Source organism: Malaclemys terrapin, chromosome 4 (assembly GCF_027887155.1).
Source record: "Malaclemys terrapin pileata isolate rMalTer1 chromosome 4, rMalTer1.hap1, whole genome shotgun sequence".
NCBI classification, from domain to species: Eukaryota; Metazoa; Chordata; order Testudines; family Emydidae; genus Malaclemys; species Malaclemys terrapin.
In genome coordinates, this window is record NC_071508.1 from 81,221,333 (window position 1) to 81,247,272 (window position 25,940).

Consider the following 25,940-nt stretch of genomic DNA (forward strand, 5'->3'; position numbering starts at 1 on the left):
TGACCAGCAGGGAGGAACTGGTTGTGAATCTGAGGGTGGAAGGCAACTTGGGGTCAAAGATTTCATGATTCTAAGGAAAGGAAGAAGTGACAGCAAAAGTATAAGGACAATGAACTTAAAAAAAAAAAAGCAGACCTTAAGAAACTCAGTGCTGAGAAGAAAATGTAAGGTATAAAAGAATTCAGGAGAGCTAGCAGTTTCTCAAGGAGACAATATTAAAGGCACTACTGCAAACTATCCTGATGTGAAAAAGATAGGAAGAACAGAAACAGGCCAATATGGTGCTATCAGAAGCTCTTTAATGACTTGAAAATCAAAAAGGAATCTTACAAAAAGTAGAAACATGGATGAATTGCTAAGGGGAAAAGATAATACAACAAGAATATAGGGACAAAAACTAGAAAGGCTAAAGCATAAAATGAGTTACACTTAGCAGGGACATAAAAGGCAATATGAAGCTCTTTAAATAAATTAGGCCCAAGAGAAAGATGAAGGAAAGCGTAGGTCCAGTATTTAGTGGAGAAGGAGAGCTAATAACATCAAGAAGGCAGAGGTGTTTAATACCTACTCTGCTTCAGTCTGCACTAAAAAAGTTAATGGTAACCAGATTAACACAATTAATATTAACAACAAGGGGGAAAGAACGCAAACCAAAATAGGGAAACATGTTAAAGAATGTTTAGGTACGTTAGAATGTATTCAAGTCAGCAGGGTCTGATGAAATTCATTCTAGAGTACTTAAGGAACTTGCTGAAGCAACCTCAGAACTATTAGCAATTATCTTCAAGAACTCATGGAGGACAGGTGATGTCCCAGAGGACTGGAGAAAGGTTCTATCATTAAAAAGGGTATCATTAAAATCATTTAAAAGGGAAACAAAAAGGACCTGGGGAATTATAGACCAGTTAGCCTAACTCTCCAATTGCTGGACAGATACAGGAACAATTTATTAAACCACCAATTTAGAGGATAAAAGTGTTATTATGAGGAAGAGCCAGCATGGATTTCTCAAGAAAAATCATGCCAAACCAAAATTTCCTTCTTTGACAGGGTTGCTTTCCATAGTGGACAGGGAGAAGCAGTAGATGTGATACATCTTGATTTTAATAATGCTTTTGACACAGTCCCACATGACATTCTCATAAGCAAACTAGGGAACATGGTGTAGATTAAATTACTATGAGGTGGGAGCACAACTGCTTGAAAGACTGTACTCAAAAGAGTAGTCATCAATAGTTTGCTGTCACATTGGGAGGGCAAGTCCGGTACTATTCAGTATTTTCATTAGTGACAAGGATAACAGAGTGGAGAGTACACTTCTAAAATTTGGAAATGACACCAAACTGGGATGGATTGCAAGGACAGGATTAAAATTCAAAACGACCTTTAAAAATTGGAGAATTGGTCTGAAATCAAGAAGATGAAATTCAATAAAGATAAAGTGCAAATAGTTCATTTAGGGAGGGGAAAAAATGCACATCTACAAAATGGGGAATAATTGGGTATCTGATAAGGATTTGGGGATTATAGTGGACCACAAATTGAATGAGAGTCAACAACGTGACACATTTGAGAAAAGAAAAAAAAAAAAAAGCTATATAATGCTGGGCTGTATTAACAGGAATGTTGTATGTAAGAAGTGGCAGGTTATTGTCCCACTTCAGTTGGTACTGGTTAGGCCTCAGGTGCAATACTGTGTCCACTTCTGGATGACACACTTTAGAAAAGATATGGACAAATTGGAGAGAACCCAAAGGACAGCAACAAAATGATAAAGGGTTTAGAAATCTTGATCTATGAGGAAAGCTTTAGGCACGTTTAGACTTGAGGAAAGAAGACTGAGGGGAGGCCTGACTCCAGTCTTTACATATGTAAAGTGCTGTGATAACGAGGATGGTGACCAACTTTCTCCATGTCCGCTGAAGGTAGAACAAGTAGTAATGGGCTTAATCTGCAGCAAAGGAGATTTAGGAAAAACTTAACTATAAGGGTAGTTAAATTCTGGAATAAGCTCCCCATCCTTGGAGATTTTTAACAATAGGTTGGACAAACACCTGCCAGGGATGGTCTAAGTTTACTTGGTCCTGCCCCCGTGTAGGGGGCTGGACTTAACGACTTCTGGAGGTCTCTTCCAGACCTACATGTCTATGATTTTATACACGTAAGTGAACAGAGGGAAGCCAGTTACAGCCCATAGACAGATAAGGACACAAAACGCCTTCCACAAGGAAAGCAGAGACACTATCCTTGGGTTGCATGAAGCTATCGAGCTCCTAATCCATAAGGAAGCCTTGTATGGACCCTGACAAACCCCATACCTTGCAGTTCCACAATAAATGAGCCACAACAAAAAAGGAAGTCAGCACCTGGGAGATTCAGCAACTGTGGCACTCTGGCTAACAGTTCTACAGCCTAATCAAGGGCAGTGAAGTTGCAGCAAAATTCTTCAGCAGGATTTCATGGAAAGTGCCAAGGAGGCCTTTGCAAATGTAGCAGGGATGGCTCTGGAGCCCCTCATCCTGCAGCAGGATCAGGATGGAAGTCACTGTCTATACTTAATCTCCCAGCCCCTATTTGTTAATGTCTCTTGTGCATGTTCCGATGTGACCAATTTAGATGAGACACACAACTTTGAACTTAGGAAGGCGTCCAATTTTAAGCAAAGCATCAGACTGCCTAGCAACAGGCTCTGGTTAGCACAGAGCACCTTGATTGATATTATCATCACCTGTTGGTTGGAAGGGTTGACAATCGCTGTGAGCAAGTAGTGTCCCAAGGGATCGAACCGTACCAGCCTGAAACAAGAACAGAGTCGGAGGCTTAGTTGTCAGTTGGCATTTCACATTGACAGAGAAAACCAGATGTTCCAGGGATAACAAACTTAACACATGGGTTTATTCGAGTAGGAAGTTTTACATTTCTATAGCAGTACCTCTCATTCTGAAGTACCCCAAAGTCCTTCAAAAATGTCATGTATTAGGACTTATTCATCCACCCCTAAAATATAGCTACCTCCAAGGTGAAGACTGCAGCTGTCCAACAACATGCAGCAATACTACGCAACAGTTTAGGAGAGGGAGTTCTTGTATCCAACTGCAACTGCTAGGGAAATTTATGGCAACATAAAATAAGTACCCTAGAATTTGGCCAGGAAAGAGAGGTGTTACCATCTCTTGTGGAAGTGCCTGGGGATCTTTAATGACCATGGATTTTTGTCAGGATCATATTTTTTAAGTCATTCAAAAGAATGAACCTCCAGCAGCATAGCACCATTTAGCATCATGCTGGAGTATTGATTCAGTACTGACTCCAAGGGTCGAAAGTCATCTTCCCACAGCATCTGGCTCTCCCATCCTAGGAACAATCATACTTAACCCAGCACTGCTAATAAAATCTGAAGATCAATCTTACAAATGCCAACCCTGTGGCAGAGTTGGGAAGGATCCCATAGTACACAATAGCCTAACTTATATTTGTTCATATTTCTGATCTAATCTTGTTCCTTTAGTTTTACTGTCCACAGTCACTGATCCACGAACTGAGCAAGAGCACTGAGAACAAGGCAAGACAATGCTTCAAGTAGCTGAAACCAAGGTCAGGGTGGAGGGGAAGTTACCTTCCGAGTGTCCTCTGCCCCAGAGAGACTGCTACATATTCCTCCACACCATGCCATTTCTCATGCTGGAAGTACAAGTGTTCTACTCCCCTAGGAATGAGCACTCACCGGACTCGCTCCATCTCACTGGCTGTCTTCACCACTGCAAAGGGTTCTCGACGACTCCAGTCCCAGAAATGGATCTCATTGGCTGTTGCAATCAGCAGGAGCTGAGCCGTAGGATGGAAAGCCAGAGATGCAATGGCATTGTTGCTGTCTGTAAACCAGCTCTCGCTTCCACCCTGGAGTGGGAAAGTGGGAATCATCAGCTACTTAACACACAACAATTTTAGGCAACTAGTTTTCTCTGTCAATGCCACAGACCCGCCCCAAAACTCCACATATAGCATGGAACTGCTGTACTACTTCTGCAACAAAAAAAGTCATCATCTACTCTCATTTTACACTGTCATCTGACTCTACAGCCATAACACAGAACGTCTGGCAACAGTGACCACAGACATGCCGTAGGTAGTTGCGTCTCAGATAGCCTGTAGAACACCACATTCCAGAGCACTCTGCTAGACAGATCATTTGTCTGTGCATCAACCACTGGGCAAGTCATCAGTGGAGAAAACAAAAGTAATGGCATAGCACTTTTCCTAGGGCAGAGTGCAAGTTATTCCCCACAAGACCAGCAACAGAAAAGCAATTTTTTTTATACAAACTAAGATGGAGTGAGCCCCAGAGCCCTGTGGAGCTCTGAAATATGGCCCACACCACTCGTCAATACAGATGTGTGGCCTGGAGAGGAGACAACAGCCAACATGCCATGTGGCCTGGGCGTTTAAATCAACTAAAGAGAGTTTGTTGGAACTTTACGGTCTCCAGGAGTTTCATCTCCATATGAGACAGGGGCGTGACTGCAATCTGCTCTGTTCTACACATTTGGGACAGTTCTCAGAAAGCTGCACCAGAGCAGTTCTCAGCTGGGCAAAGTTTGGGTGCTTCAAGCGCAAACAAAATTGCTGCACTACAAATACTAAACACTTAGTGTTTCAGGAGAGACTTACATGTAAATCCCAGATTCTAACCTCCCCATCTAGGCACCCTGAAGCAATGAGTCCCGGGATAGTAGGGTGAAAGGTCACACACCACGGTGTGCGCCGATGTCCAACCAAAGAATGGACACACTTGCCCGTTTTCACCTCTGTGATGTAGATATTGTGATTCACGTGGGTGGAAGCCATGAGGGTCCTGGGAAAAGGAAAGGGTAGAATTAATGCTGGGGAGGGTGGAGAAGAGAGACAAGACAACATGTTACGCTAACTCAACCAGCTCCATCAGAGTACTATTATTATTTATTATTTGTATTAAGAATATGCAGATGCAGCCCAGACTGAGGTACATCTACATTTTAGAAATCTGGCCCCCTCAATTCTCTGTTGCTGAGAGAACCCTACAAATATATAAGGACTAAAGCTCAGAGATACGGCACACAACCAAATCCTTCCTCCCTCTCACCAGCTGGCCCAGGTCAAATGACACTGAGCTTTCTTCCCTCGTTTTCCAATTCATCCCGCTCACTGCCGTGCCCTCACCTCCCTCCATCATCCCTATTTCCAAGACATTAATCCTGCATCATTCTGTCCTGATTTTAGACTGTCAGTTCCTTCAGACAGGCACTCTGAGATTTGGCTCAGTGCACTGGTACTTCATTGGCACTGTATAGTTTTTCGTGACACCATTTGCTCCCCAGGCCTTCCTCCTAACAACCAGAACAGCTGGTCAGAGCCTCTTCCCTGAACACTATGCAACTCTAACAGGCACTCAGAAATTAAGTGCTAACTGTGTATCATGGGCTGCATAGCTGGATAGATGACTTATGTTCTTCATCTCTGCAGCACAGAGACCTGAAGTCTCATGTCTGCTGCCAGCTCCTGATCTCTCAAGGGGCACGAGTCTTCACAACCTTTGCTGGCATAACAATGTGTTTAAACAAGTAACAAAATAGAAGTCAGTTACCTATCTGGGCTGAACGCCAGCAAGAACGTGGAACGTGGGCTGTCTGGTAGCTCAACTTTCTGAAAAAGCCAATGGAGCAGGAAACATGAGTGCCATATGATCACAGTCTCAACTCTTATCCAAACACAGACAACAAAGAACTCACTCCCCTCCCCACTACCCAGGAACTTGGATGAGTCAGATACAACATATCCAAGGGCCATATCTGACACAAAGTGGAACATCCCACAAAAACACAAATATTAATCTCAAATCCCCACCTCCAAACCTGCTGGGACAAACCCACCCGCCAGATGTGTCCTTCTGCCCCATTACCTTACCTTGCCCTCCCATTTCATCCATCGGGTTTTATCCTCCACCAGCTCCTGCAGAAGCCGCTGAGCACCCAAGGCTTGGGTGCCACGTTCTCTGCCCCACAGGATCCGCACAGCATTCTTCTCTGGTACAACCTTCATGGCTCTCAGTAGCCACTGTTACAATAGGGACTGGGATGAGACACCAGCGGGTTCCAGATCACAAACAGCCAAGAAGCTACAGACAGGCCATCCACATCTGAAGAGGTTGACTCATGGAACTCTAGAAAGAGAGGAGAACTATGTGAATGGCAGCTTTGGCTTGGGTGGAAAGAGGAAGGCTTCAAGACCTCATCCACCAGTTCCACTACCCTCAATCACCACCGCACTTTCCTTTCTTCCATTGTCAATGCCCTGGGTATTTCATGATTCTGCAACCAGAGATTTTAATAATCCACTCCTTGGAGTTATACCCCAGAATCTAAACTTTCTCCTTTGCTAAAGGTGACCTGCAAAGGAAAGAAAATTGGACTTACGCCCATTTTTGTTTCACTGCAAATGGGATATAGAATGAAGGCCTGAAAGAGGTTCTCAAAAATGCTTTTTCTGTCTTTAAAAAAAATAAAAAAAACCTAACTAAATATTCAGGTCCTGACTATGCTGGATGAGTTGATGGCTAGAAAACTAGTATAAATGACAACACTGTATGCAGCAAGAGAGTGAAAGTTCAGCTGTTAAGAGGGGAAGGAATTTGTCGTCAGACTGTTTAATACTCTTGTGTTTTGCTCATACAGATTCAACTCTGTTAACATTTTGAATACAAGAAGTCTTTGTTAAATATTCAGTGACTTTAGAACTCACAAACTTTCTTTTTGTCCTCCTGCAGGTACTCCAACAAAAACAGGGAAGATGAGGATTGATGTTCCCAATATCTTTATGTTTAAAATGAAGTAGAAAAAAAATAACCTTTAAAAAGCTTTTTGGGCCTTCTTTGTTCATCAAAAAGGAGCAATAAAGGACACAAGCTATTTAAATAAGCCTTTGCAAATCTCTTTTGTAATAAAGATTAGTTTCTACCCATTCCGGTTACAAAAATGTATTCTCTAGGTGACTCAAGTGCAAACTGACAGTGTTCAATTCCAGCTCTAGAGAGAGCCCAAAACAGTAGTTCAAAGAGCTCTGAACTTCCTGGTTAATCACAATAGTTAGGCTGAGTTCAGTCTTATCACATGAATGCACTTCTCACAAACCCAAACTGCCTTCCCCCACCAATATGTGCCAAGAGCCATTTGAGGAGCCAGCTAAGCACACACCTCATCATCACATGATTTTTAGTTCAATGTTCTAAAACATCTCTAACAGGAACACCATCTGTGACACTGGGCATGTCACGTCGCCTCTCTGCAGTCTCCCCCTCCCATTCCCCAACCGCTATTTGTAAGAACAGGATAACAATTTACATAAGGCCATGTCTACACTATAAACTTTGGTTGATGCAAGTTGTCAGAGTCAGCCACTCAAGTTTGTATATTGCTGGAGCACATACATACTCGGCTGCTCGCATCAGCACTGCACGTACTCAACATAAGTGCTTGTGTCAATGCAAAGCACAATGTCCCAAAGGTAGAAGTCCCAGTGTCCCATGGGCCACTGTCCAGCACAATATCTTTTGGGAAATTTTCACAGTATGTTGTGAGTTAAGTTCCTACCATACAACTTTCTCCACACCATAATGTCATCCATATCCCCAAATTTTCACACTTTATTAAAAAAAATCCCACAAACCCATGTGACGCTTCTCAGTGTCTGCCATCTCTGGCAGAAGCATGGAGCCAGCAGAGCTCTGCACTAGTCTCATGAACATTGCAAACACAGAGTGCATGATTATGCTGTATTTTCAGACACACAGGAAGGACCATAAGAACATGGGACATGATTTCAGTTTGCAGAAGACAGCAAACAAACAACTCCAGGTTGTTGGTGGCATTCACAGAGCAGCTATAGAAAGTGGAGTCCCAAGAGATGAGCAGCCACTGGTGAGATTGCATCGTAATGCAGATTTGGGACAAGCAGTGGCCACAGAACTTTCTGATATGAAAGGCCACATTCCTGGGTCTGTGCACCAAACTTGCCCCATCCCTTCAGGGCAAGGTCACCAGAATGAGAGCTGCATTGACAGTGGAGAAGTGAGTGGCAATCACACTCTGGAAGCTTGCAACATCAGATTACTACTGATCAGTGAGAAATCATTTTGGAGTTGGAAAATCCACAGTAGGGGCCACTGTTATGCAAATGTGTAGGACAGTCAATTGTCTCCTACTATGCAGGCCTATCGTTCTTGGCAATGTGCAGGATCTACTGGATGGATTTGCAGCAATGTGGTTCCTGAATGGCATTGGGATGACGGACAACACACATATCCCCATTTGGCACCAGCCCACTTTGCCGCTGAGTACATGAATAGAAAAGGCTAGTTTTCCATGGCTATACAAGCACTGGTGAATCTCAGGGGATGCTTCACCAATCTCAACATGGGCTGGTCAGAGAAGGTGCATGACGCTCACATCTTTAAGGACACAGGACAGTTCAGAAAACTGGAAGCAGGCACATTCTTTCCCAACTGACAGATCACTACTGGTGATGTTTAAATGCCAGTAGTGATTCTGGGGGACCCACCCTAGCCCTTGCTCCACTGACCACCTCAATAGCACCAAGGAAAGATTCACCTACTGGTTCAGCAGGCGCAGAAGGATTGTTGACTATAGTGTCCCTTCAGTCTGCCAAAAGTAGAGGTATTTACTCACTAGAATGGATCTCAGTGAGCAAAATAGCCCAAAGGTTATAGGTGTCTGCTTTGTCCTGCATACCATCTGTAAGGCAAAGGGGGAAAAAGCTGCCACCAGGATAGAAGGGGCTGATAGAGTGGCTGTCTGCTGACTCTGCACAGCCAGACACAAGGGCTATTACAAAAGCCTAATGTGGAGCAATGCAGCCAACAGTAGCATCCTGTGCTGGAGTAGGCTCTGGGCTGAGAACTTTGGGTGCTCCTAAAAATGGTGTAGTGTTTGCTGTACATTTAAAAATATGATGAGGTGTTTTCCTGAACCTATGAATTATGTGGCGCTGTACACCTTATAAGCACCTTGTATTTGAGTACCACTATCCATTCTGCAATGTGTTGGGAACTACTGAAGATAATTTTATTCTCCAAAAATATAACTGAGTGGGAAAAACAGTGAAGAAAAACACAATGTGTAAAAAATACACAGGCAACGTAATGCACTTTTTTTAACAAATTATCAGAGTGGAACTTTAAAATTGGGAAGGCAGCAAACATTTCTGTCCATTTCAGTGCACAGATGTAATCCATTGGGGTTACGTATATAACAGCCATGGTTCTCATAGGTCAGCATAGGTGAAGCTATGGTTTTGCTGGCTGTAGAGTGGTAGGGAGAGGATGTGGCCTGGGGGGGTGTAGGGAGCAGCAATCCTAGAGTTCTCCAGAGACAGCGAATGGCGGGGAGTCTGGGATTTTTGGACCTGTAAGTGGATCAAGCTCCGCAGCATTTGGGTTTGCTGCCTGAGAAGACTTCTTATGTCCTGGTGCACTTCCCTCTCCTTGTCCTGCTGGAACTTTCTCCTGTCCTCTTTCTTTCTCCATGCTGTTGGTCATCCTCCAAGCCCTTGGTTCCTGGTCCAATGCAGCACTGGCTTGCAGGATTTCTCAGAACACGTCCTTCCTTGTCTTCTTCCTTCTCCACCTCATCAGGGTCAGGCATTAGGCAGGTGTAGAGGGGGCATCCCATAAAACCTTCGGGCCAGAAGCTGCTGATATAAACAGACATGTGCCATTGGATTTACAATCACAATGGAAAGCCAAAGATACGTTTCAAACTCCCTTCCACTATTTCCAGAAACATTTTTAATAAGAAATGTTTATTGACACTTCAACTTTGGAGGGCCTTGGCACAGCACTGCTTTCCGGCCCCAGCCAGGGTGAGTATGACCTAACAGAGATGGGGATGGGGAGATAGGATTTTCTGTAACATGAAGAGCAATAAAATGTTGGTCCCTATTCCCTGGATATGAGTATAGGGTAATGGCACTGAATATTAGCATTATTTTCAGCAGGCAGTGATGGTTTTTAGCAGATCTCTCACTCCTGAGGGTTACAAAGACACAGAGAACATAGCTGCTACAGGTGTCCCACAGCTGTATGCCACTAGCCTCTTTACTCAGCAGTGGTACCAGCCAAAGTCATTGGGGAGTGGCATGGGAAAGTGTCCTACCATGGAGGAAAAAATAAGGCTGCCATTCCTAGAAACCTTGGGGAGAAGATTGCAAAGTATCTCCAGGAAATGTTCATTGAGATTTTTCAGTAGGTAAGAGGGACATCCCTATGTGCATAAACGAAGTGCTTTCCATGCTCCCACACCCCTAACCCAACAGGGGCAATGAAAAGCAGATGCCAACTCTACCTCGGTTTGCTGTTCCTCTACCTCTTCTTGTAAGAGTAAAACAGTGAAAAGTCTAAACCTGTGTCTTTTTAACTAGGGGAGGGGCCAGGAACCATCTTTAAATTTAAACATTGTAAAGGAAAAAAAATGCATGCACGCACTTACCCAAGTTCCCTTCCCCTTCATCAGTGCTCGCCTGGCTACACTGTGGCAGAGTCCCAAAGAGGTCATGGCTCAGGCATGGATGAAGCCTTCTGCTGTGTCTCTTCCCACCATCCATCACTGTTTATAGCAGGGGTCTCTGCTTTGGGCTCCTCCAAGGTATCCATAGTGGTCTGCAGGGTGCTGGTGAGATCCCTGCCAAGTATGGCATGTAGCCCAGCAGGTCAGTGGCTCAGCACCAGATCGATTTTTGGCCTCCCTGGCTTTGTGATATGCCTGCCACAGTTCCTTCACTTTCCTGCAGCACTGCTGCTGATCCCTGTCATAGCCCTTTGCCTGCATCCCCTGTGTAATCTGTTGAGAGACGTCCATGTTTCTACAGCTGGTCCGTAACCGTGCCTGCACAGTCTCTTCTCCTCACAGGCCCAGGAGACCAAATACCTCCTGTCTAGTCCAGGCAGAAAACCCTCTAGACTGAGCAGTGTTCTTCACTGCAGGGCCATGAGCCAATGGCGGCTCCCATCCACCTTAAGTGCGGCTCACTAAATTCCCTCTAAGCCATACAGCATGCTATAAATAGCCATGCAGCAGCTCTAAAGGGCCACGCAGCAAGGACCTGGAGAGAAGAGAGATGGGGGTGGGCAGGAACTGGGGAGAGGAACAAATTGGGGCTTGCAGGGCTGCTGTGGGCCTCTTCCCCGGCCCCGGAGCTCCCTGCTACTGGCAGGAGGAAGAGAGGGGCCCCTTCCCCTGGAGCTCCATGCTGTCTGCCGGCAAGGGGAAGGGAGGGGCCACTTCCCTGGAAGCTCTGTGCTATCTGCCAGCAGAGGGAAGAAGGCTGGGGGGAGGGGAGGGGGGAGTGGAGTCCTTTGGCCCCAGCCCCAGGGCAGATTGCCTGCACCCCAAACTCATCCCTGTCATCCGTCCCCTCCCCCCCCGCATCCCAACCCTCTGCCCCAGCCCTGAGCCCCCTCCTGCACCCCTCATCCCCAGCCCCACCCCACAGCCATCACCCCTGCACCCCAACCCTCTGCCCCAACCTGAGCCCCTCCCACACCCCTCACCCCCAACCAGAGGAGTGAAAAGAAAACAGAGGAACAAATTGACCAACGAACATTTGGACTGCCTTACTTTGGATTGCGATGACAGGTTACAAATACTGCATGAACAAAGTCAAGGAGGAAGAGGCACACTGTCGCTCACCCAGTTTTTAAAGTAAGTTTTGCATTATTCTGCTCTTAAAAAGTTTACTCGCACAGGTGCCTTTTTAATTCCATATATTTTCCTGGTTATTATTTTATAAAAGGAGTATTGTTTTATTGTACAAGTAGACATTGTTTTAGTTATATGAGTGGCTCTGTAACATTACATCATTAAGGAGTAGTAAGCAATGTGTTAATTTAGTAGTTGATGTGGCTCTCACATTGAAGGTTTTTTTACCAAAGTGGCCCCCACTTCAAAAATAGTGAAGAGCACTGCTCTAGAGCACAGAGCCACCATGGTCAGTTGGGCAGCTGCATACAAAGGAGTGCTGCTAGGTGTGCTCACCAAGGTGGGCGGTTAGGAAAGGCATTTCAAAAAACATGCAGGGGGCTTTCAAGGGAATGTGCGTGGCTTCCAGTCTGTGTGACCCCTGTGCAGTGTCATTTACAATTATGACCAAAGCAGTCTCTGTTGCAGGAAATGGGACATCATGAGACAGCTACTGGAGGACTTTTCAGGTTGATACAGTTTGTACACTGTCTACACTTGCACTGTCTGGACCTCAGTAGGTTGGCCACTGCTCCACGCCATTCGAGGAAGTGGATTTACTGCGGCACTGTAACAGGGCGCTTACTGCGAAAATGGACACCTGCTCAAGTAAGTCAGTGCAAGGAGACTTGTCAGACTAACTTTGTAGTGTAGACCAGGCCAAGGTAATAGTAACCCTAGGAATTTCCTGCTTGTCAAATGTATTAAAATGTTAAGTGATACTGTAGCGGGGCGGCCTGGCTTCCAGGCGCCCCAGGAAGCGATGAGCCAGAACAGCCGCCAGAGTGGGCGGAGCCACCGCGGCCTGTCCCCGCCCCCCGGAAGTCAAGGGGCGGGACAGGAAGTATAAAGGCCAGGCCACAGCGCTCAGTAGCTGGCCGGCAGCGGGAGAGGACAGATGCTGGTGCCTGAGCTCCCGCGGACCTGAGCCTGCCGAGAGCCCGGTATCCCGAGGAGGACTGGCCGAGCCTGCCGAGAGCCCGGTATCCCGAGGAGGACTGGCCGAGCCTGCCGAGAGCCCGGTACCCCGAGGAGCGGCCTGAGCTTCCCCCCGCCGAGGGCCCAGAGGGAGCGACAGACCTACCTGGTGCTCGGGGCCCGGAGGAGCCCATGATCTGCGACCCAGCAGACGGAACTCAGGAGGAGCAGGTACCCATGGAGGAGGAGATGGGAAGTGGCCCGGGGATAGCAGACCCCGAACCCATGTCAGTGTGTTGCGGTCAGGATCCCCACTGACTGCGCGGCAGACGGACTGCTGCGGATAGGGCCCCGGGCTGGAACACAGTGGAGTGGGTGGGCCTGTGTTCCCCCCCTGCCACCCCGCGCTGGGTGGCATTCTCTCCTCCTCCCTGTCCAAGGGGCCTGGGCCTCTGACAGACTATCTATTGGTTTGCTGCCCCGCCCTGACCCAGGGCCTGAGTCCTGAACTGTTAATTGTGTGCTCAGTCCCTGCATAAGGGCCTGAGTCCTGAACTGTTAATTGTGTGCTCAGTCCCTGCATGAGGGCCTGAGCTCTGAACTATCAATTGTGTGCTTAGCCCCTACCCAAAGGTCGGGGCCCTAACTGTTATTCACTTTGTAGCGGGGCGGCCTGGCTTCCAGGCGCCCCAGGAAGGGACGAGCCCCCACCCCGGAACTACTACAGATACCTAATGGATAAGTACTGTAACTAGAAGTTTTTGTGGTCACTTGAAATCATCAGATATTGTGACCGACTAGTAACCCATTTAAACAGTTTGAGCTGTTTGGTTCCCACAGATCTGGGTTGGTTGTCCAAAACCTTCCACGTACAAGTGACTCCCTAGACTGTGTCCAAATGAGAAATACTCCACATGATACTGCTACCTTTTGATCACTGCAGGTACAGTAGTGTTGTGTCATCTCTACTTAGAAAGCAAACTCCAGGAGGGCAAGGCCCTTGTGCCCTCTGACTTTTACAGCACTGAAAATATTGTCAATACTCAATGAAGGAGAAAATAAAGATTACTACAAAAAGAGCAGAAAAGAAGTGACAGTCACATAGACAAGAAGAGACGGATGGCCAAAGTATGAAGCTGGGAATTCTCACTAGAAACCCCACCTTATGGAAAAAAGCTTCTATACTGCTCATCCAAGACAGCAGCCGCTTACAAGGAAGAGCTTGTCTGACGATTTCAAGCCTGACAACTCTGAATCTAAAGTAGAGCATTTTCCTTTGTAAAAATATAAGAGAGAAGTTAATGCAGTGAATTGCTAAAGGCAGCCTTCTAAAAGAAATGCTTCTCTCTTCTAGCTAAGAATAAAAGGGAACTAAATTCAAGCTAAGCTGTTATTAACTGGGAACTTTCAGTGGCATTTAAGAGCCAGGACAGAGTAGTAAAGAGAAGAGCTAAAACCCCAGTGCAGAAATCTGCAGCGTAGACAACCCCTCACTCTAGAATCTATTCTGAAGACAGACAAGAATAGGACCCCCTGCTAAGGAAAAGCTTCACTGTAAAGCAAAACAGAACTACAAAAGCCACATCCCTCAGGAAGACTCTCTGAAGCCAATTGTGCTGGTGAAGAAGCCCCAAGAAGGGAAAGGGGGAGAAGACAAATGGTCAAAAGTGGGGTACCATCCAGAGCTTCAGGACTTGTTAAGCCATGCTGTGCTGTTTTCAAAACCTTAGCTTCTATTCTGTGGAATTCCAGGTCACCAGATAAAAGTGATCAGGAAGCCAAGAGGTTACAAAAGATTTCTGAGAGACAAGGTGGGTGAGGTAATATCTTTTATTGGACCAACTTCTGTTGGTGAGAGAGAGAGAAGATTTGGAGCTTATACAGAGCTCTTTTTCAAGACCTAACCTGAAGAAGAACTCTGTGTAAGCTCCAAAGATATCACTTCATCCACTGTGTGTCTAATATCCTGGCTACAACAACACAGCATAAAGATGTTTGTTACTTTACAGTAACAAGCTTGCTCGCTACATTAACGTTTCCAATTGTGCTTACTGAACCATGGGTATTTGTTATGTGGAAATGCCAAGTCCTCTGAGGTGCATTTTCATATTTTCATCTTAAGTCATTCTGCCTAAATCTTTAGTGTGTACGCATAACAAAGTCATTATTAGACAGCTTGATGCCAACTGCTCAGGGGGAGGTGAAAAAATTCATTTTATCTCAATTATCTGGTCTCATATCCTGCTGCTCTAGGAAAAAAGCCTTAAATTTGAGAACCTGAAGGTTGAGCACAGGGAAAAGGGTTATACTGAATGCAAAAAAGGCGTTCCCTAAAACATCCCCAACTGAAACTCAGTATGAACTGATCTCTACAATATGTAAGACATTCCGATCTGCTCACACCAGGTCAATCTGTGTTGGAGAAGGTACTCCAAGAGAGCGGCATTGCTTCACCTATTGTGTTCTGCTCCCAAATTCATAGCTTTTTGGACAGAGGTTCTTGTTTATAGAGAACAAAATACTTTGGATCATGATCCCTGTGGAGCTTGCTACCTGTTTTTTCATACCCCTAATAGGATCTCTTGCTCCATTGTTTGAAGGGATGTAGTCAGCACCTACGTGGTAAGCGGCTGAGCTGCCCAGCTTTCTATAACTTACTGTAGGGCTGACACACTGTACATGTTAGAGCATATCTGGACACATACAAACAGCCCCCCCGAGTCTATAAAGAAGTCTTGAGTGAAGGTTGGATTATAGGGGCTTTCCGGAATCCCTTCTGGGGCTAACCTAATTAGAGCTCACTAAGGATAGAGGTACATCGTTTTCCTGGCTTAATGACACCCTGAATGTTGTGGTGAAAGTGGCTTTAATGGGGAGAAGTGCTCTGCAAGCATTTCAGATTGTATTTGTTTCCCTGTGTGTAGGTTATATTTTGCTGTATCCAGTTTAGTTGTGGGCACCAGCTATATTTGCTGGCTTCCCTTTAAAAACAAGAAACCTTTCACCTTTCTTAATAATGGACTCTCTTCCTAATTTTCTTACATTGAGCCAAATCCTTCTGTCCTTGTCAAAATTCCCTATCAGCTTCAAAAGGGTTTTGTCTGAGGAAGAAAAGCAGCAAATGGCATATAGTTTGTGGTTAAATATCATTGCCAGGTATGATACAGAATGCAATTGATATTTACTGTATTATATCAGCTATGTGACCCTAAAACAGGAATAGTAGAAGCTCCGCAGGCTTAGAATGGTCTACATTCTGGTCTCAGCATAGACAGAAAGTGCAGATCAAAGGATCAGGTCTTTCCAGCCCACTGTCTCAGTAGCATTGGATTTGTTATACCCAATATTAAATATCACACCTGAAAGTTGAAAATCAGAATGAGAAGCAGGGTTTTCTTAACTCTCATGTTCTAGGGGAAAACACCCACAAGTTTTGCCTGACAACTGCAAGATTAATTATTAGTATAGAGTCATTAAAGATCTGGAAAATTGCCCACTGTACCAGGGAAACTCTACAAGTGGAAAGCCAAAGATTTTCTACAACTGGTGGCTTTGTTTTCTTTAACCATTTTTCCTTCAGGGCATTTCAGGACACTACAGACTGCATGTTAGGCTGTTTACAAGTGTGGAAAGAATTACCCAGCCCAGACCCAATTCTCCCCGAATCCTGCTCCATGCCAGCTACCCTCAAAAGAGTCTTGAGAATTCCCAGTTTCTGAATGAGCTCCACGAGTCCAGCTGTAATTGTTCAGAATCCATAAAGGAGGCTGTAGTGAGGCGGCCTGGCTCCCACTCGCCCCTGCGAGGGACGAGACAGAACAACTGCCGGAGTGGGCGGAGTCACCACCTCCTGTCCCCGCCCCCCGGAAGTCAAGGGGCGGGACAGGAAGTATAAAGGCCCGGCCCCAGCGCTCAGTTGCGGCCCGACTGTGGGAGAGGGCAGACGCTGGTGCCCGAGCTCCTGCTGCACCACGCCTGCCCCGAGCCCGGTATCCGGAGGAGCGGACTGGCCGCGCCTGCCCCGAGCCCGGTATCCAGAGGAGCGGACTGAACTTCCCCTCACCAAGGGTCCGGAGGAGCCGCCCAATCTACCCAGCGCTCACTGCCGTGAGGAGCCCATGATCTGGGACACGGCGGACGAAGCTAAGGACATGCAGGTACTCATGGAGGAGGAGATGGGAAGTAGCCCGGGGGTAGCAGACCCCGAACCTATGTCAATGTGTTGCGGTCAGGATCCCCACTGACCCAGCAGCAGACTGATTGCTGCTGATAGGGCCCTGGGCTGGGACACAGTGGAGTGGGTGGGCCTGTGTCTCCCCCCCCACCCCACCCCAGGTGGCAGTCTCTCCTCCTCCCCTACCCTCACACCAATGCTCAGCCCTGCCTGAGGGCCTGAGCCCCTGAACTATTCTTTGTTTGCTCAGCCCCTGCCTGAGGTCCTGAGCCCAGGTCTACTGATTGCTCACGACCCTACCCCGGTTTAGGGCTTGGACCTGCGAGATTGATCTGTTCCCCAGCCTCGTGGAGTGAGGCGGCCTGGCTCCCACTCGCCCCTGCAAGGGACGAGCCCCACCCCGGAGGCCTACAGAGGCCTTTAGTAATCCCAGAATGAATGCAAAACAGGAGACAGAGATCATTACAGTACACCAGGATAATGAAGACCATCATGACAAATGGCCAGCAGGAAGCACACTGAACTGATCTGACAGGAACCCATCTGTCCGAGAGGCAGGCCAAACAGAAATCTGCCCACAGCAGGAAGGACAGTCAAGAATACATCATTTTGGAACATTCAGCAGATGTTCTGTAACTGACAGTGAGTAACTGGAGAACACTGGCATGTTGCAGAGACTGTGGGTCTCCCCATCTTTCCTTTCCCATTACCCTAATTGCTGTTGTTTCTTGACGAGTTTACATAACACCGTTCTCAGGGACCACAGCTGGTTTTGATGCAGGGGAGTATTTCAGATGGTGTCAGCACAAGTGAATTATCCACTAAAGACACTGGAAAGGAATTTCTTATGGCCTTACAGGCTCTTAAAATAAGAATCTCATCTTTCCAGCACTTCATAGGATTGGTTGGTCATGTGCCAAATCAACCACTGAAAGCCTTCTCTGATGAGTGCATCTGAAAGGGTTAGGACCATCTCTACCAGTAAAAAGGCTGAATGTTGTGCATCTTCTGCACACAACCCCGTGACAGGGTCAGGCGAGATGGCTACAGGAGAGTGATTCTATTGGGATCCAGGAAGTGGGAGGACAAAGCCCACCCACTGCTAAAGGACCTCCCCCCAGGCTAAGGGGAGGGTCCACTGGGCCTGGAGACCAAATGATTCCGGGGGACAACTAATGAAATAACAGGAACAGGAGCGCGGTCAAAGGGTCAAACGAAGAGAACCTGACTGGGACACTGAGCAGAGAACCCCGGACAGCGCCCACTGCTCCTCGAAGGCATCAAGGGAGCCAGTGGATGCCGCCCAGAAGAACTCTGCCCGGACTACAGGAGAGTGATAGAAGGCAGATTATTAGCCTCAGATTAAGCAGGTACCTTTTCCCTGGGTAAGGTATCAGGGGCGGTTCCAAAACAATCAGGAACTTGCTGGAACCAATTAAGGCAGGCAGGCTAATTAGGACACCTGGAGCCAATTAAGAAGCTGCTAGAATCCATTAAGACAGGCAGGCTAATCAGGGCACCTGGTTTAAAATTGGCCTCACTTCACTTAGTGAGGGGCATGCAAGGAGCTGAGAGTCAGAGGGCTGGAGGACTGAGGAGTACAAATGTTATCTGGCATCAGGAGGAAGGTCCTGCGGTGAGGATAAAGGTGTTGGGAGGAGGCCAGGGGGAAGTAGCCCAGAGAGTTGTAGCTGTCACACAGGTGTTACACGAAACACTGTAGACAGCTGTGATCCACAGGGCCCTAGGCTGGAACCCGGAGTAGAGGGCAGGCCCAGGTTACCCCCATTCCCCCAACTCCCTATTGGATACAGGAGGAATTGACCTGGACTGTGGGTCCCACCAGAGGGGAAGGTACCTGGCCTGTCCCCCGACCCACTAGGTGGATCAGCAGAGACTGCGGGGATTGTTCTCCTTCCTTTTCCCCATGCTGGCCGGTGATGAGGTTAGCTGAGTGAACGGCAGGATTGAGCCACTAGCAAACATGGCCAAACTGAGGGCTGCCGTGAATCTCTGAGGAGAGCAAATCCGCCAATAAGCGCAGGACCCACCAAGGCAGAGAAGGAACTTTGTCACACCCCTTAAAAAAAAAAAAAAAAATTCAAGTCTTTCAGCCTCCCTGCTGCCCAAAGATGTCCTCAGTGACTGACAAAGACAACAGCAAGTGAAATATAAAAGCTGTCTCTGCCTATACATTCTGGAGGACAAAAGGAAGCCATGAAGAGAACTTGCAAACAAACCTTGCCGGGAAAGCAACACTGCCTCAGAAGGAGAACACTGCACTGTTGGCTGCTGAACTCGAGTCTGGCCACAGAATATAAGATTTTTAGAATTCTGTGTGTTTGCTTTAACAATTAAGTTGTGTTCCCCATGGCATTCCCCCAATGAGAGGGGAGTGTATTCACAACCCCAAATGAAGTTGGAGAACACTGCAGGAGAAGTTAAGTGATGTGCTGCTGCCCTGCAAGAACACCAATAAAGAAAAACCTACAAATCAGACACTAACACTTGGTAAACTGTTCCAGGCTCATGGCACAGCCCTAACCATCCCAACGGTGGGATACAGAAGTGCATTCTCCAAGAACAATGGATCACTGAGGATAATGCCTCCTGGCCAGTCAGGCACAAAAAGTATTTTTGGCCTCCACAAGTACACCCCCACCTTGACAACCAGAAGACAGGTGTCTTCTATTGAGGATGCTACAGCAGGTGCTGCTAGTTTCTCAAAGTGCTTCCCCTGCCAATCAATCAACTTCCCCTCCATTTTACCTGGGACTGATCCTGAGACAGATGTTCATCAAGATCCCTATTTCTTTTAGTAGCTGAGAAGAGAGCACTGTACACACTTACAACAGAGCTTGGTGTCATCTTACTGGTGGCACTGCAGTCCACACAGTCCCCCAAAACATTACAACTGGAGAAAGGATAAAACTGAGTTCTCTGGGACCAAGTGGTAAAGGCTCTCTGGGAGGAGGAGCAGATGCCAATCACAACCCTCCGGAACCTATGCCAGGAAAAAAAAAAAAAAAAAAAAAGCAAAACCAGCTTAACACAACTATCTATTCCTGCTAGGTCCAGCACAAAGGAACAATAGCCCCAAGAGATCACCCATTAAACACAACCAGCATCTTTTCTATGCCATCTACCAAACTGAAGCCAGACTGAAAGGAATCTAGGATCTCATAGGTGAAGAGATGCTGCCAGCGGTCGCATTCCACAGTCTTAGATTACCTTATTCAAGAAAGAGAGACTGGGAGTAGGGGCAGTTGGTGGCAAGGCCATTAGCTTCAGGAGCAGATTTACTTAACATTGGCAGGACCAACATGTGTTTTAGAGATGGGGCAGGGGGGGGAGGGGGAAGAGAGAGAAGAATAGAGCAATGGACTGGGACTCAGAAGACCTGGTTTCCATTTCAGGCTCAGCCACTGGCCCATTAGGTGACACTGAGAGTCATTTCCCTATGCCTCCATTTTTGCATTTGCAAAATGGGGATGATATTGCTCTCAGATGTAAGATATGAAGAGCTAAGTATTACCTCATTCACAAAGGGAGCCTAACTCTCCCTCCAGATTTCACTAAGCAAATAGTGAATTGAATTAATGCCCAGGCGGTGGTGTGAAATTTCAACACTTTCAGAACCTCTACTTTCCAGACAGGCAAGGTTGATTTTTCCCTTCCTGCACTGGCTCAATATCCATGGTTAGGGCCCTACCAAATTCACAGCCCTGAAAAACATGCGATGGGCCATGAAAATCAGACCTCCCCCATGAAATCTAGCTACTGGAGGGTAGTGGGAGAGACAGGGCTGGGGGCACCCCCAGCCAGGGGCTCCTAGCTGCTAGTCTGGGCTAGGCAGGGAGCAGGCCTGCACAGCTGCTCTGAGGGGGAGATCAGACCCACCTCCAGGTACCTCCCTCAACTGCAGGAAGCCCCACGGCTGCTGCCTTCAGAGCCCAGCCCCAAAGATGGTGCAGAAGCGAGGGTGGCAATCCTGCTACCCCCTACAACAGCTTTGTGACCGCCCCTCACAACCTCCTTTTGGGTTGGGACCCCCATGGTGGTAACACCATGAAATTTCAGATGTAAACATCTGAAAACATGAAATTGACCAACTTTTAAATTGATCAAAATGGACTGTGAATTTGGAAGTCCCCTCGGTCTGATCACTCCTTGCAGCATGAAGTACTGGAAACTGAACTATGTAAAGACAGTTTAGAATGATAACATGGCCCTCTATCCAGAACAGTTCTACTAGTCTAACTTTTTACAAAGGTTATAGCAGAAGAAAAGGGCCTCAGCATCCTTCACTGCAGTGGCATAGGACCATACGAGCTTCCGAGGCTCCAATCCATGAGCTTAACATCTAGTCTTCTGTTAAGTGACTCTAATCCTCTGCTTTTCAGCTTCATTTCTTTCATGTTATCCATGAACCATATCATGATAATCACATAGTTCTTGTTCCTGCTTTTATTCAAACTTTAAAAAGAGACTTATTTCTGGGGTTGTAACATGGCACTTAAAGACAGCTGCAAGGAAGTTTAATGAATATGCAGTGGAGACACAAAGTATGTTATGATGCAAATCTTAAGGAAGGATTTCAGAGCATTTTACCCAGAGTTAAGACCAACACCTTCCCCTCCTGTGACACAGGTGTTATAAAATGGGAGGTATAAGGAGATGAAATTACTTATTAAGCACGACACCAGAACAGTGGCAGAGCCAGAACTAGAACTGCAGAATCCCAATACTCCGTCTCCTGCTCTAACCACAAGCCTACACTGTTCCCTTGTACTTGATTATACCAATTGAGATAGACTAATACCTGAAACGATATAAGTATCATAGTACACTATGGTGGGAAAAGAAAAAAATCCCTACCCAAATTTGAAAGTGTTCTACCATTTATTTTAAACATTCCTGTAATGGTCTCTTGTTGGTGACCAGTCTTGCAGCATAGGATGCATTCATGGAATCCTACTTTTGACCCTCACTGTCATGACTTTACTCATGAAAAAATCTGCACCATAATTACATTGGAAGTAGTAGTTCCCTGCGACCATTTCAGCCATTGCCTTAGAGCTCCAAGAACCCGAAGTCTGTCAGCTCTCAAGCTACACCAGGGGTCAGCAACCTTTCAGAAGTGGTGTGCCGAGTCTTCATTTATTCACTCTAATTTAAGGTTTTGTGTGCCAGTAATACATTTTAACATTTTTAGGTCTCTAAGTCTATAATATATAACTCAACTATTATTGTAAGTAAAGTAAATAAGGTTTTTAAAATGTTTAAGAAGTTTTATTTAAAATTAAATTAAAATGCAGAGCCCCCCGGACCGGTAGCCAGGACCCGGGCAGTGTGAGTGCCACTGAAAATCAGCTTGCGTGCCGCCTTCAGCACATGTGCCATAAGTTGCCTACCCCTGAGCTATATTATAGGATAGTATTAGGATGGAGAGAGGAGATAGAAATGGATAGACAGAATATGATCGCCATGATGCAAGACGGATTTCAGCAACTTTACAGAGGATTGATCCTCTACAGTCTTTGTACACAGAAAATTCTCACTGAAGTTAATGGAAAGTCAACTTGTGTGGAGATTACATAACTGGGCCCAGGGTTAGGGATGAGGTGGCACTTTCATTGCAAGACTCTGTTTTTAGGCTTTTAACTGTTTCAAACTATTACCCTGTGGGCTGAAGTTACTCACCCCAGAAAGACTTGGCATGTTTGCTAGGTTTTTATTCTGCCTGTTCTGAGATATTGAAAAAGAATAATCCATTCATTCAGGCTTTTTACATCCTTCAATTTTAAAAAGTTGAAATTTAAAGATCTTCACACTTGCCACGGACCAAGCTCTCTGTGAAACAGAAAACCTTTCGTCTGTTTGAAAATACCTGGTTTAGACATAATGGAATAGTAAGAATTGCATGCTGTGATCTTCTACTGGGATTTTAAATGCATCAAAGTGCACTGCTCAAAAGGAATATGCATCTTCAACCTGGCATATTTCAATCTTTCATCAAAAAAGAAAACAATTTTCTTTGAATGGGAAATTTCTTATTTTGAATTGTTTCATTTATACAAAAAGGGAAATCCAGTACCAAAACTGTGTTAGTCTAATTATGTTTGAGAATATAAACACAAGTCAGGAAATTCAAAAATTAGTGTTGCTGCAGCAACACAAACAACCACTTTGCACAGACATTAAGCAGCACCCTCATCAATACAAAATATTGTGCAAGTACAACAAGGAGTTAGTTGCCATGAGAACCTTAACTGGAATTTCCTGACTTGTGTGTTTAAATTCCCAGTCATAATGATGAATTAGTAGTTTTTGCATGAAATATAGACAAGCTAGATAACATAAAAAGAGCAACTGACACCAAAATTGCAAGAGACAACGGTGATTAAAATGTGGAACTGAAGACAGAAGACTCAGGGAGATACTTTATCATGAGAAGTATTTTTGACTAAGTTAAGGAAGAGAACTCTTCAGTTAATAAAAGAGGAGGAGAAAAATTAAGCTGGCAAAGATTTAGGTTAGTTATTGACAAGATCACATGGAAGAGGAAGTGCCAAGGGAAATTTGAGGAGGTACCAACACTGCAAAGACTGGCAAACAGGCTAGAAGAGACATTTGTGGGGAAAATGTAAGTGGGTACCCCCTTCAAAATTTAGGTGGTCAGATTGGACAACCTGACTGGTCTTTTCTAGCTCTATTATCTACTATCTATTATCTCAATACTTAGCACATGTATAGCAATTTTCATTTCCATACAAATTTCACAACCCCTTCACAATCGACAAATGAGGAAATGCACAAAAAGGGGAAGTGACTTGTTAAAAGCCACTATCTGAGTCAATAGCACAGCTGATATCAGAACACTAGAGTTCCTAGTTCCCAGTTCAATATTCTCAGACTATGCCTCCCTCTCAAAAGTATGGTATGGAGAGGAATGGGGAACAGAGTGAGGTAAAGTGTAAATTAACGCTTAAAAAAAATTGGCTCTTTTGGGATGGAGAGGTAAAGAAACCTACAATCTAAGCCCCAGATAAGGAAATACATATAGGAACATAGTAAATACCATAGGGATCAGACCCAAGGTCCATCTAGTCCAATAACCCATCTCTGACAGTGGCCAGAACCAGATGTGGCCCACAGATTTCAGTGGAATAACCCAAAGCAGCATGTATGTAAGCATTTACAGAATGGGGGTCTAATCCTGTAAACAGATTTACTGCTAACTCAATGGGCAGAATTAGATCTTTTACAGATTCAGGTTGAGCCTGAGGGTATGTTACCACAAAACCAGTACTCAGAAAAACCAACTGGAAGCAAGCACCTCACCTAAACTCAGAGAGCTCCTTGTGATTCCCTAATTCACAGAAGCAAGCAGGCAGATAAGATGGTGAGTCAGAGTAGATATGACCTGGCCAAAAGCTGAAACTGGAGCATTTCTGAATTAAGACCTTCTAAACAAGAGAGGGGAATGAAAAGTTTGGGCTTGGTACAGGATGCACATCAAATTCTACCTGGACAGACTGTCACCAATATAGCAGGAAAAAGGAGGGACAGGAAAATGTATGTGATTTTTAAGTGACTGTGGTTAACAAGAAAAGTTAGTTTCAATGCCTATTCCTGATTCCATTCTAATTTATCCAATAAGCCTCCGATTGGCCTAGAATTTCACATGCTCAGCCTCAATCCAAAAGAAAATTCTGTTGGAAAGGCTCAAGGGAATCAGAGAAGTAGTTTCGGAGATAGAAGCCTTGTGGGAATTATAAATTGCACAAGATGCAGGATAAATGTTACATGCTTTGTGTCGAACAACTTTTGTAAGACCAAGAGGGTGGTGCCAGGGTTATCACCTCTGCCAACATGGCCAAGAAGGCCTCATAAGAGTGATAACTCAGCTGTACTACTGGATGAGCACTCAAAACCTCATATGAAGGTTCTTCATGGAAGTTGAAAGATGAGCTCTGCTAGCACATGGGTTCAGACAGCTTCCCTCTACACCCAATCCCAGCATCCAACACCTCCTGGAAGCTTCAGAGAACAGATCATAAAAATTAGAGCCAACAAAGACTTTCATTTATACTCCACTTTCTTGGGTGCCGAGGCAGGATGTTCTTGTCTATTCCCTGAGCCTATATCCACTCCTGCTTTAAATGTCCCAAGCAATGGAGCTTCTATCAGGAGACAATTCCAAAGTTTAATAGATCTCACCATTAGGAAGTGTTTCCTATATTCCTGCCTTCCCCTTTACACAATTTCATTGTTACTTCCTTGTGGGTCACCCTATACTATTCCTCCCCAACACCCTTATTTTGAAATTATTAATATTTAATTCAATCACTTTCCCTCGTAAACTGGGTTAATTAATATGTAGTAAGTATAAGGTAGATTCTTCATACCAGATTGTTATGTTACTCTGCAATGTCCCCTCTCCATGATGTCAACACACAGGCTTCCAATAATGTAACCTTAGTGAAAATACAAGAGTAATAGGACATACATAGTACCAGTGATCAGGAGTGCCCTCAATTCAGTAAGTTCACTAACTACAACATTAAAAGTATAAGAAGTATCGGGGGGAAAAGTTTTGAGAAAAAATTCTAATGAATAAAGGAAGCAATACAAGTATTCAAATGCACACTGGTGAAGGCAGTTGGGAAACACTAAAAGGCACAATTGTCTAACAGGGATTCCTGCACTGTACACATACATCACTGGTGGCACATGACCTTGATGTTCCACCAATTCACTTCACAACTTCTTTTTTTAAGATGGTAGTAGCAAAACCAATCAAGTTTGGGAGCCGCTGCTCTACAACTTCTCTACAAAAAATGCAAAACAATTGCTAGTTGTGTCAGATGCATAAGGCAGTGCTCAAACATCTGAAGTTAAGAAACTTGTATAGGAAATGAAAAAGTGGGAATGCAAACACTCAGGTCAATTATGGCTTTCAGAGAAGACAGCAGAAAAAAATTAATGCTATCCAAGGAGTTAATGGAAATAAGGGCTCCTATAAATCTAGGGGAAAAAGCAGTAATGGAGAGAAAGTAGGT

General features: G+C 45.4%; 1 protein-coding gene across 2 annotated transcripts in view; it reads right to left on the minus strand.

Annotated features, from left to right (window-relative positions):
• Window positions 1–25,940, minus strand: part of AMBRA1 (autophagy and beclin 1 regulator 1) — a 196,217-nt gene that overhangs the window by 165,204 nt on the left and 5,073 nt on the right. For both annotated transcript variants that reach the window (XM_054026730.1, XM_054026728.1), the window contains exons 2-6: window positions 5,941–6,196; window positions 5,621–5,679; window positions 4,669–4,852; window positions 3,725–3,897; window positions 2,729–2,795 (exon numbers count right to left, since the gene is read on the minus strand). In XM_054026730.1, coding sequence (XP_053882705.1) covers window positions 2,729–2,795; window positions 3,725–3,897; window positions 4,669–4,852; window positions 5,621–5,679; window positions 5,941–6,075 — 618 coding nt within the window. In that variant the 5' untranslated portion in view covers window positions 6,076–6,196. The remainder of the gene's footprint in view (window positions 1–2,728; window positions 2,796–3,724; window positions 3,898–4,668; window positions 4,853–5,620; window positions 5,680–5,940; window positions 6,197–25,940) is intronic.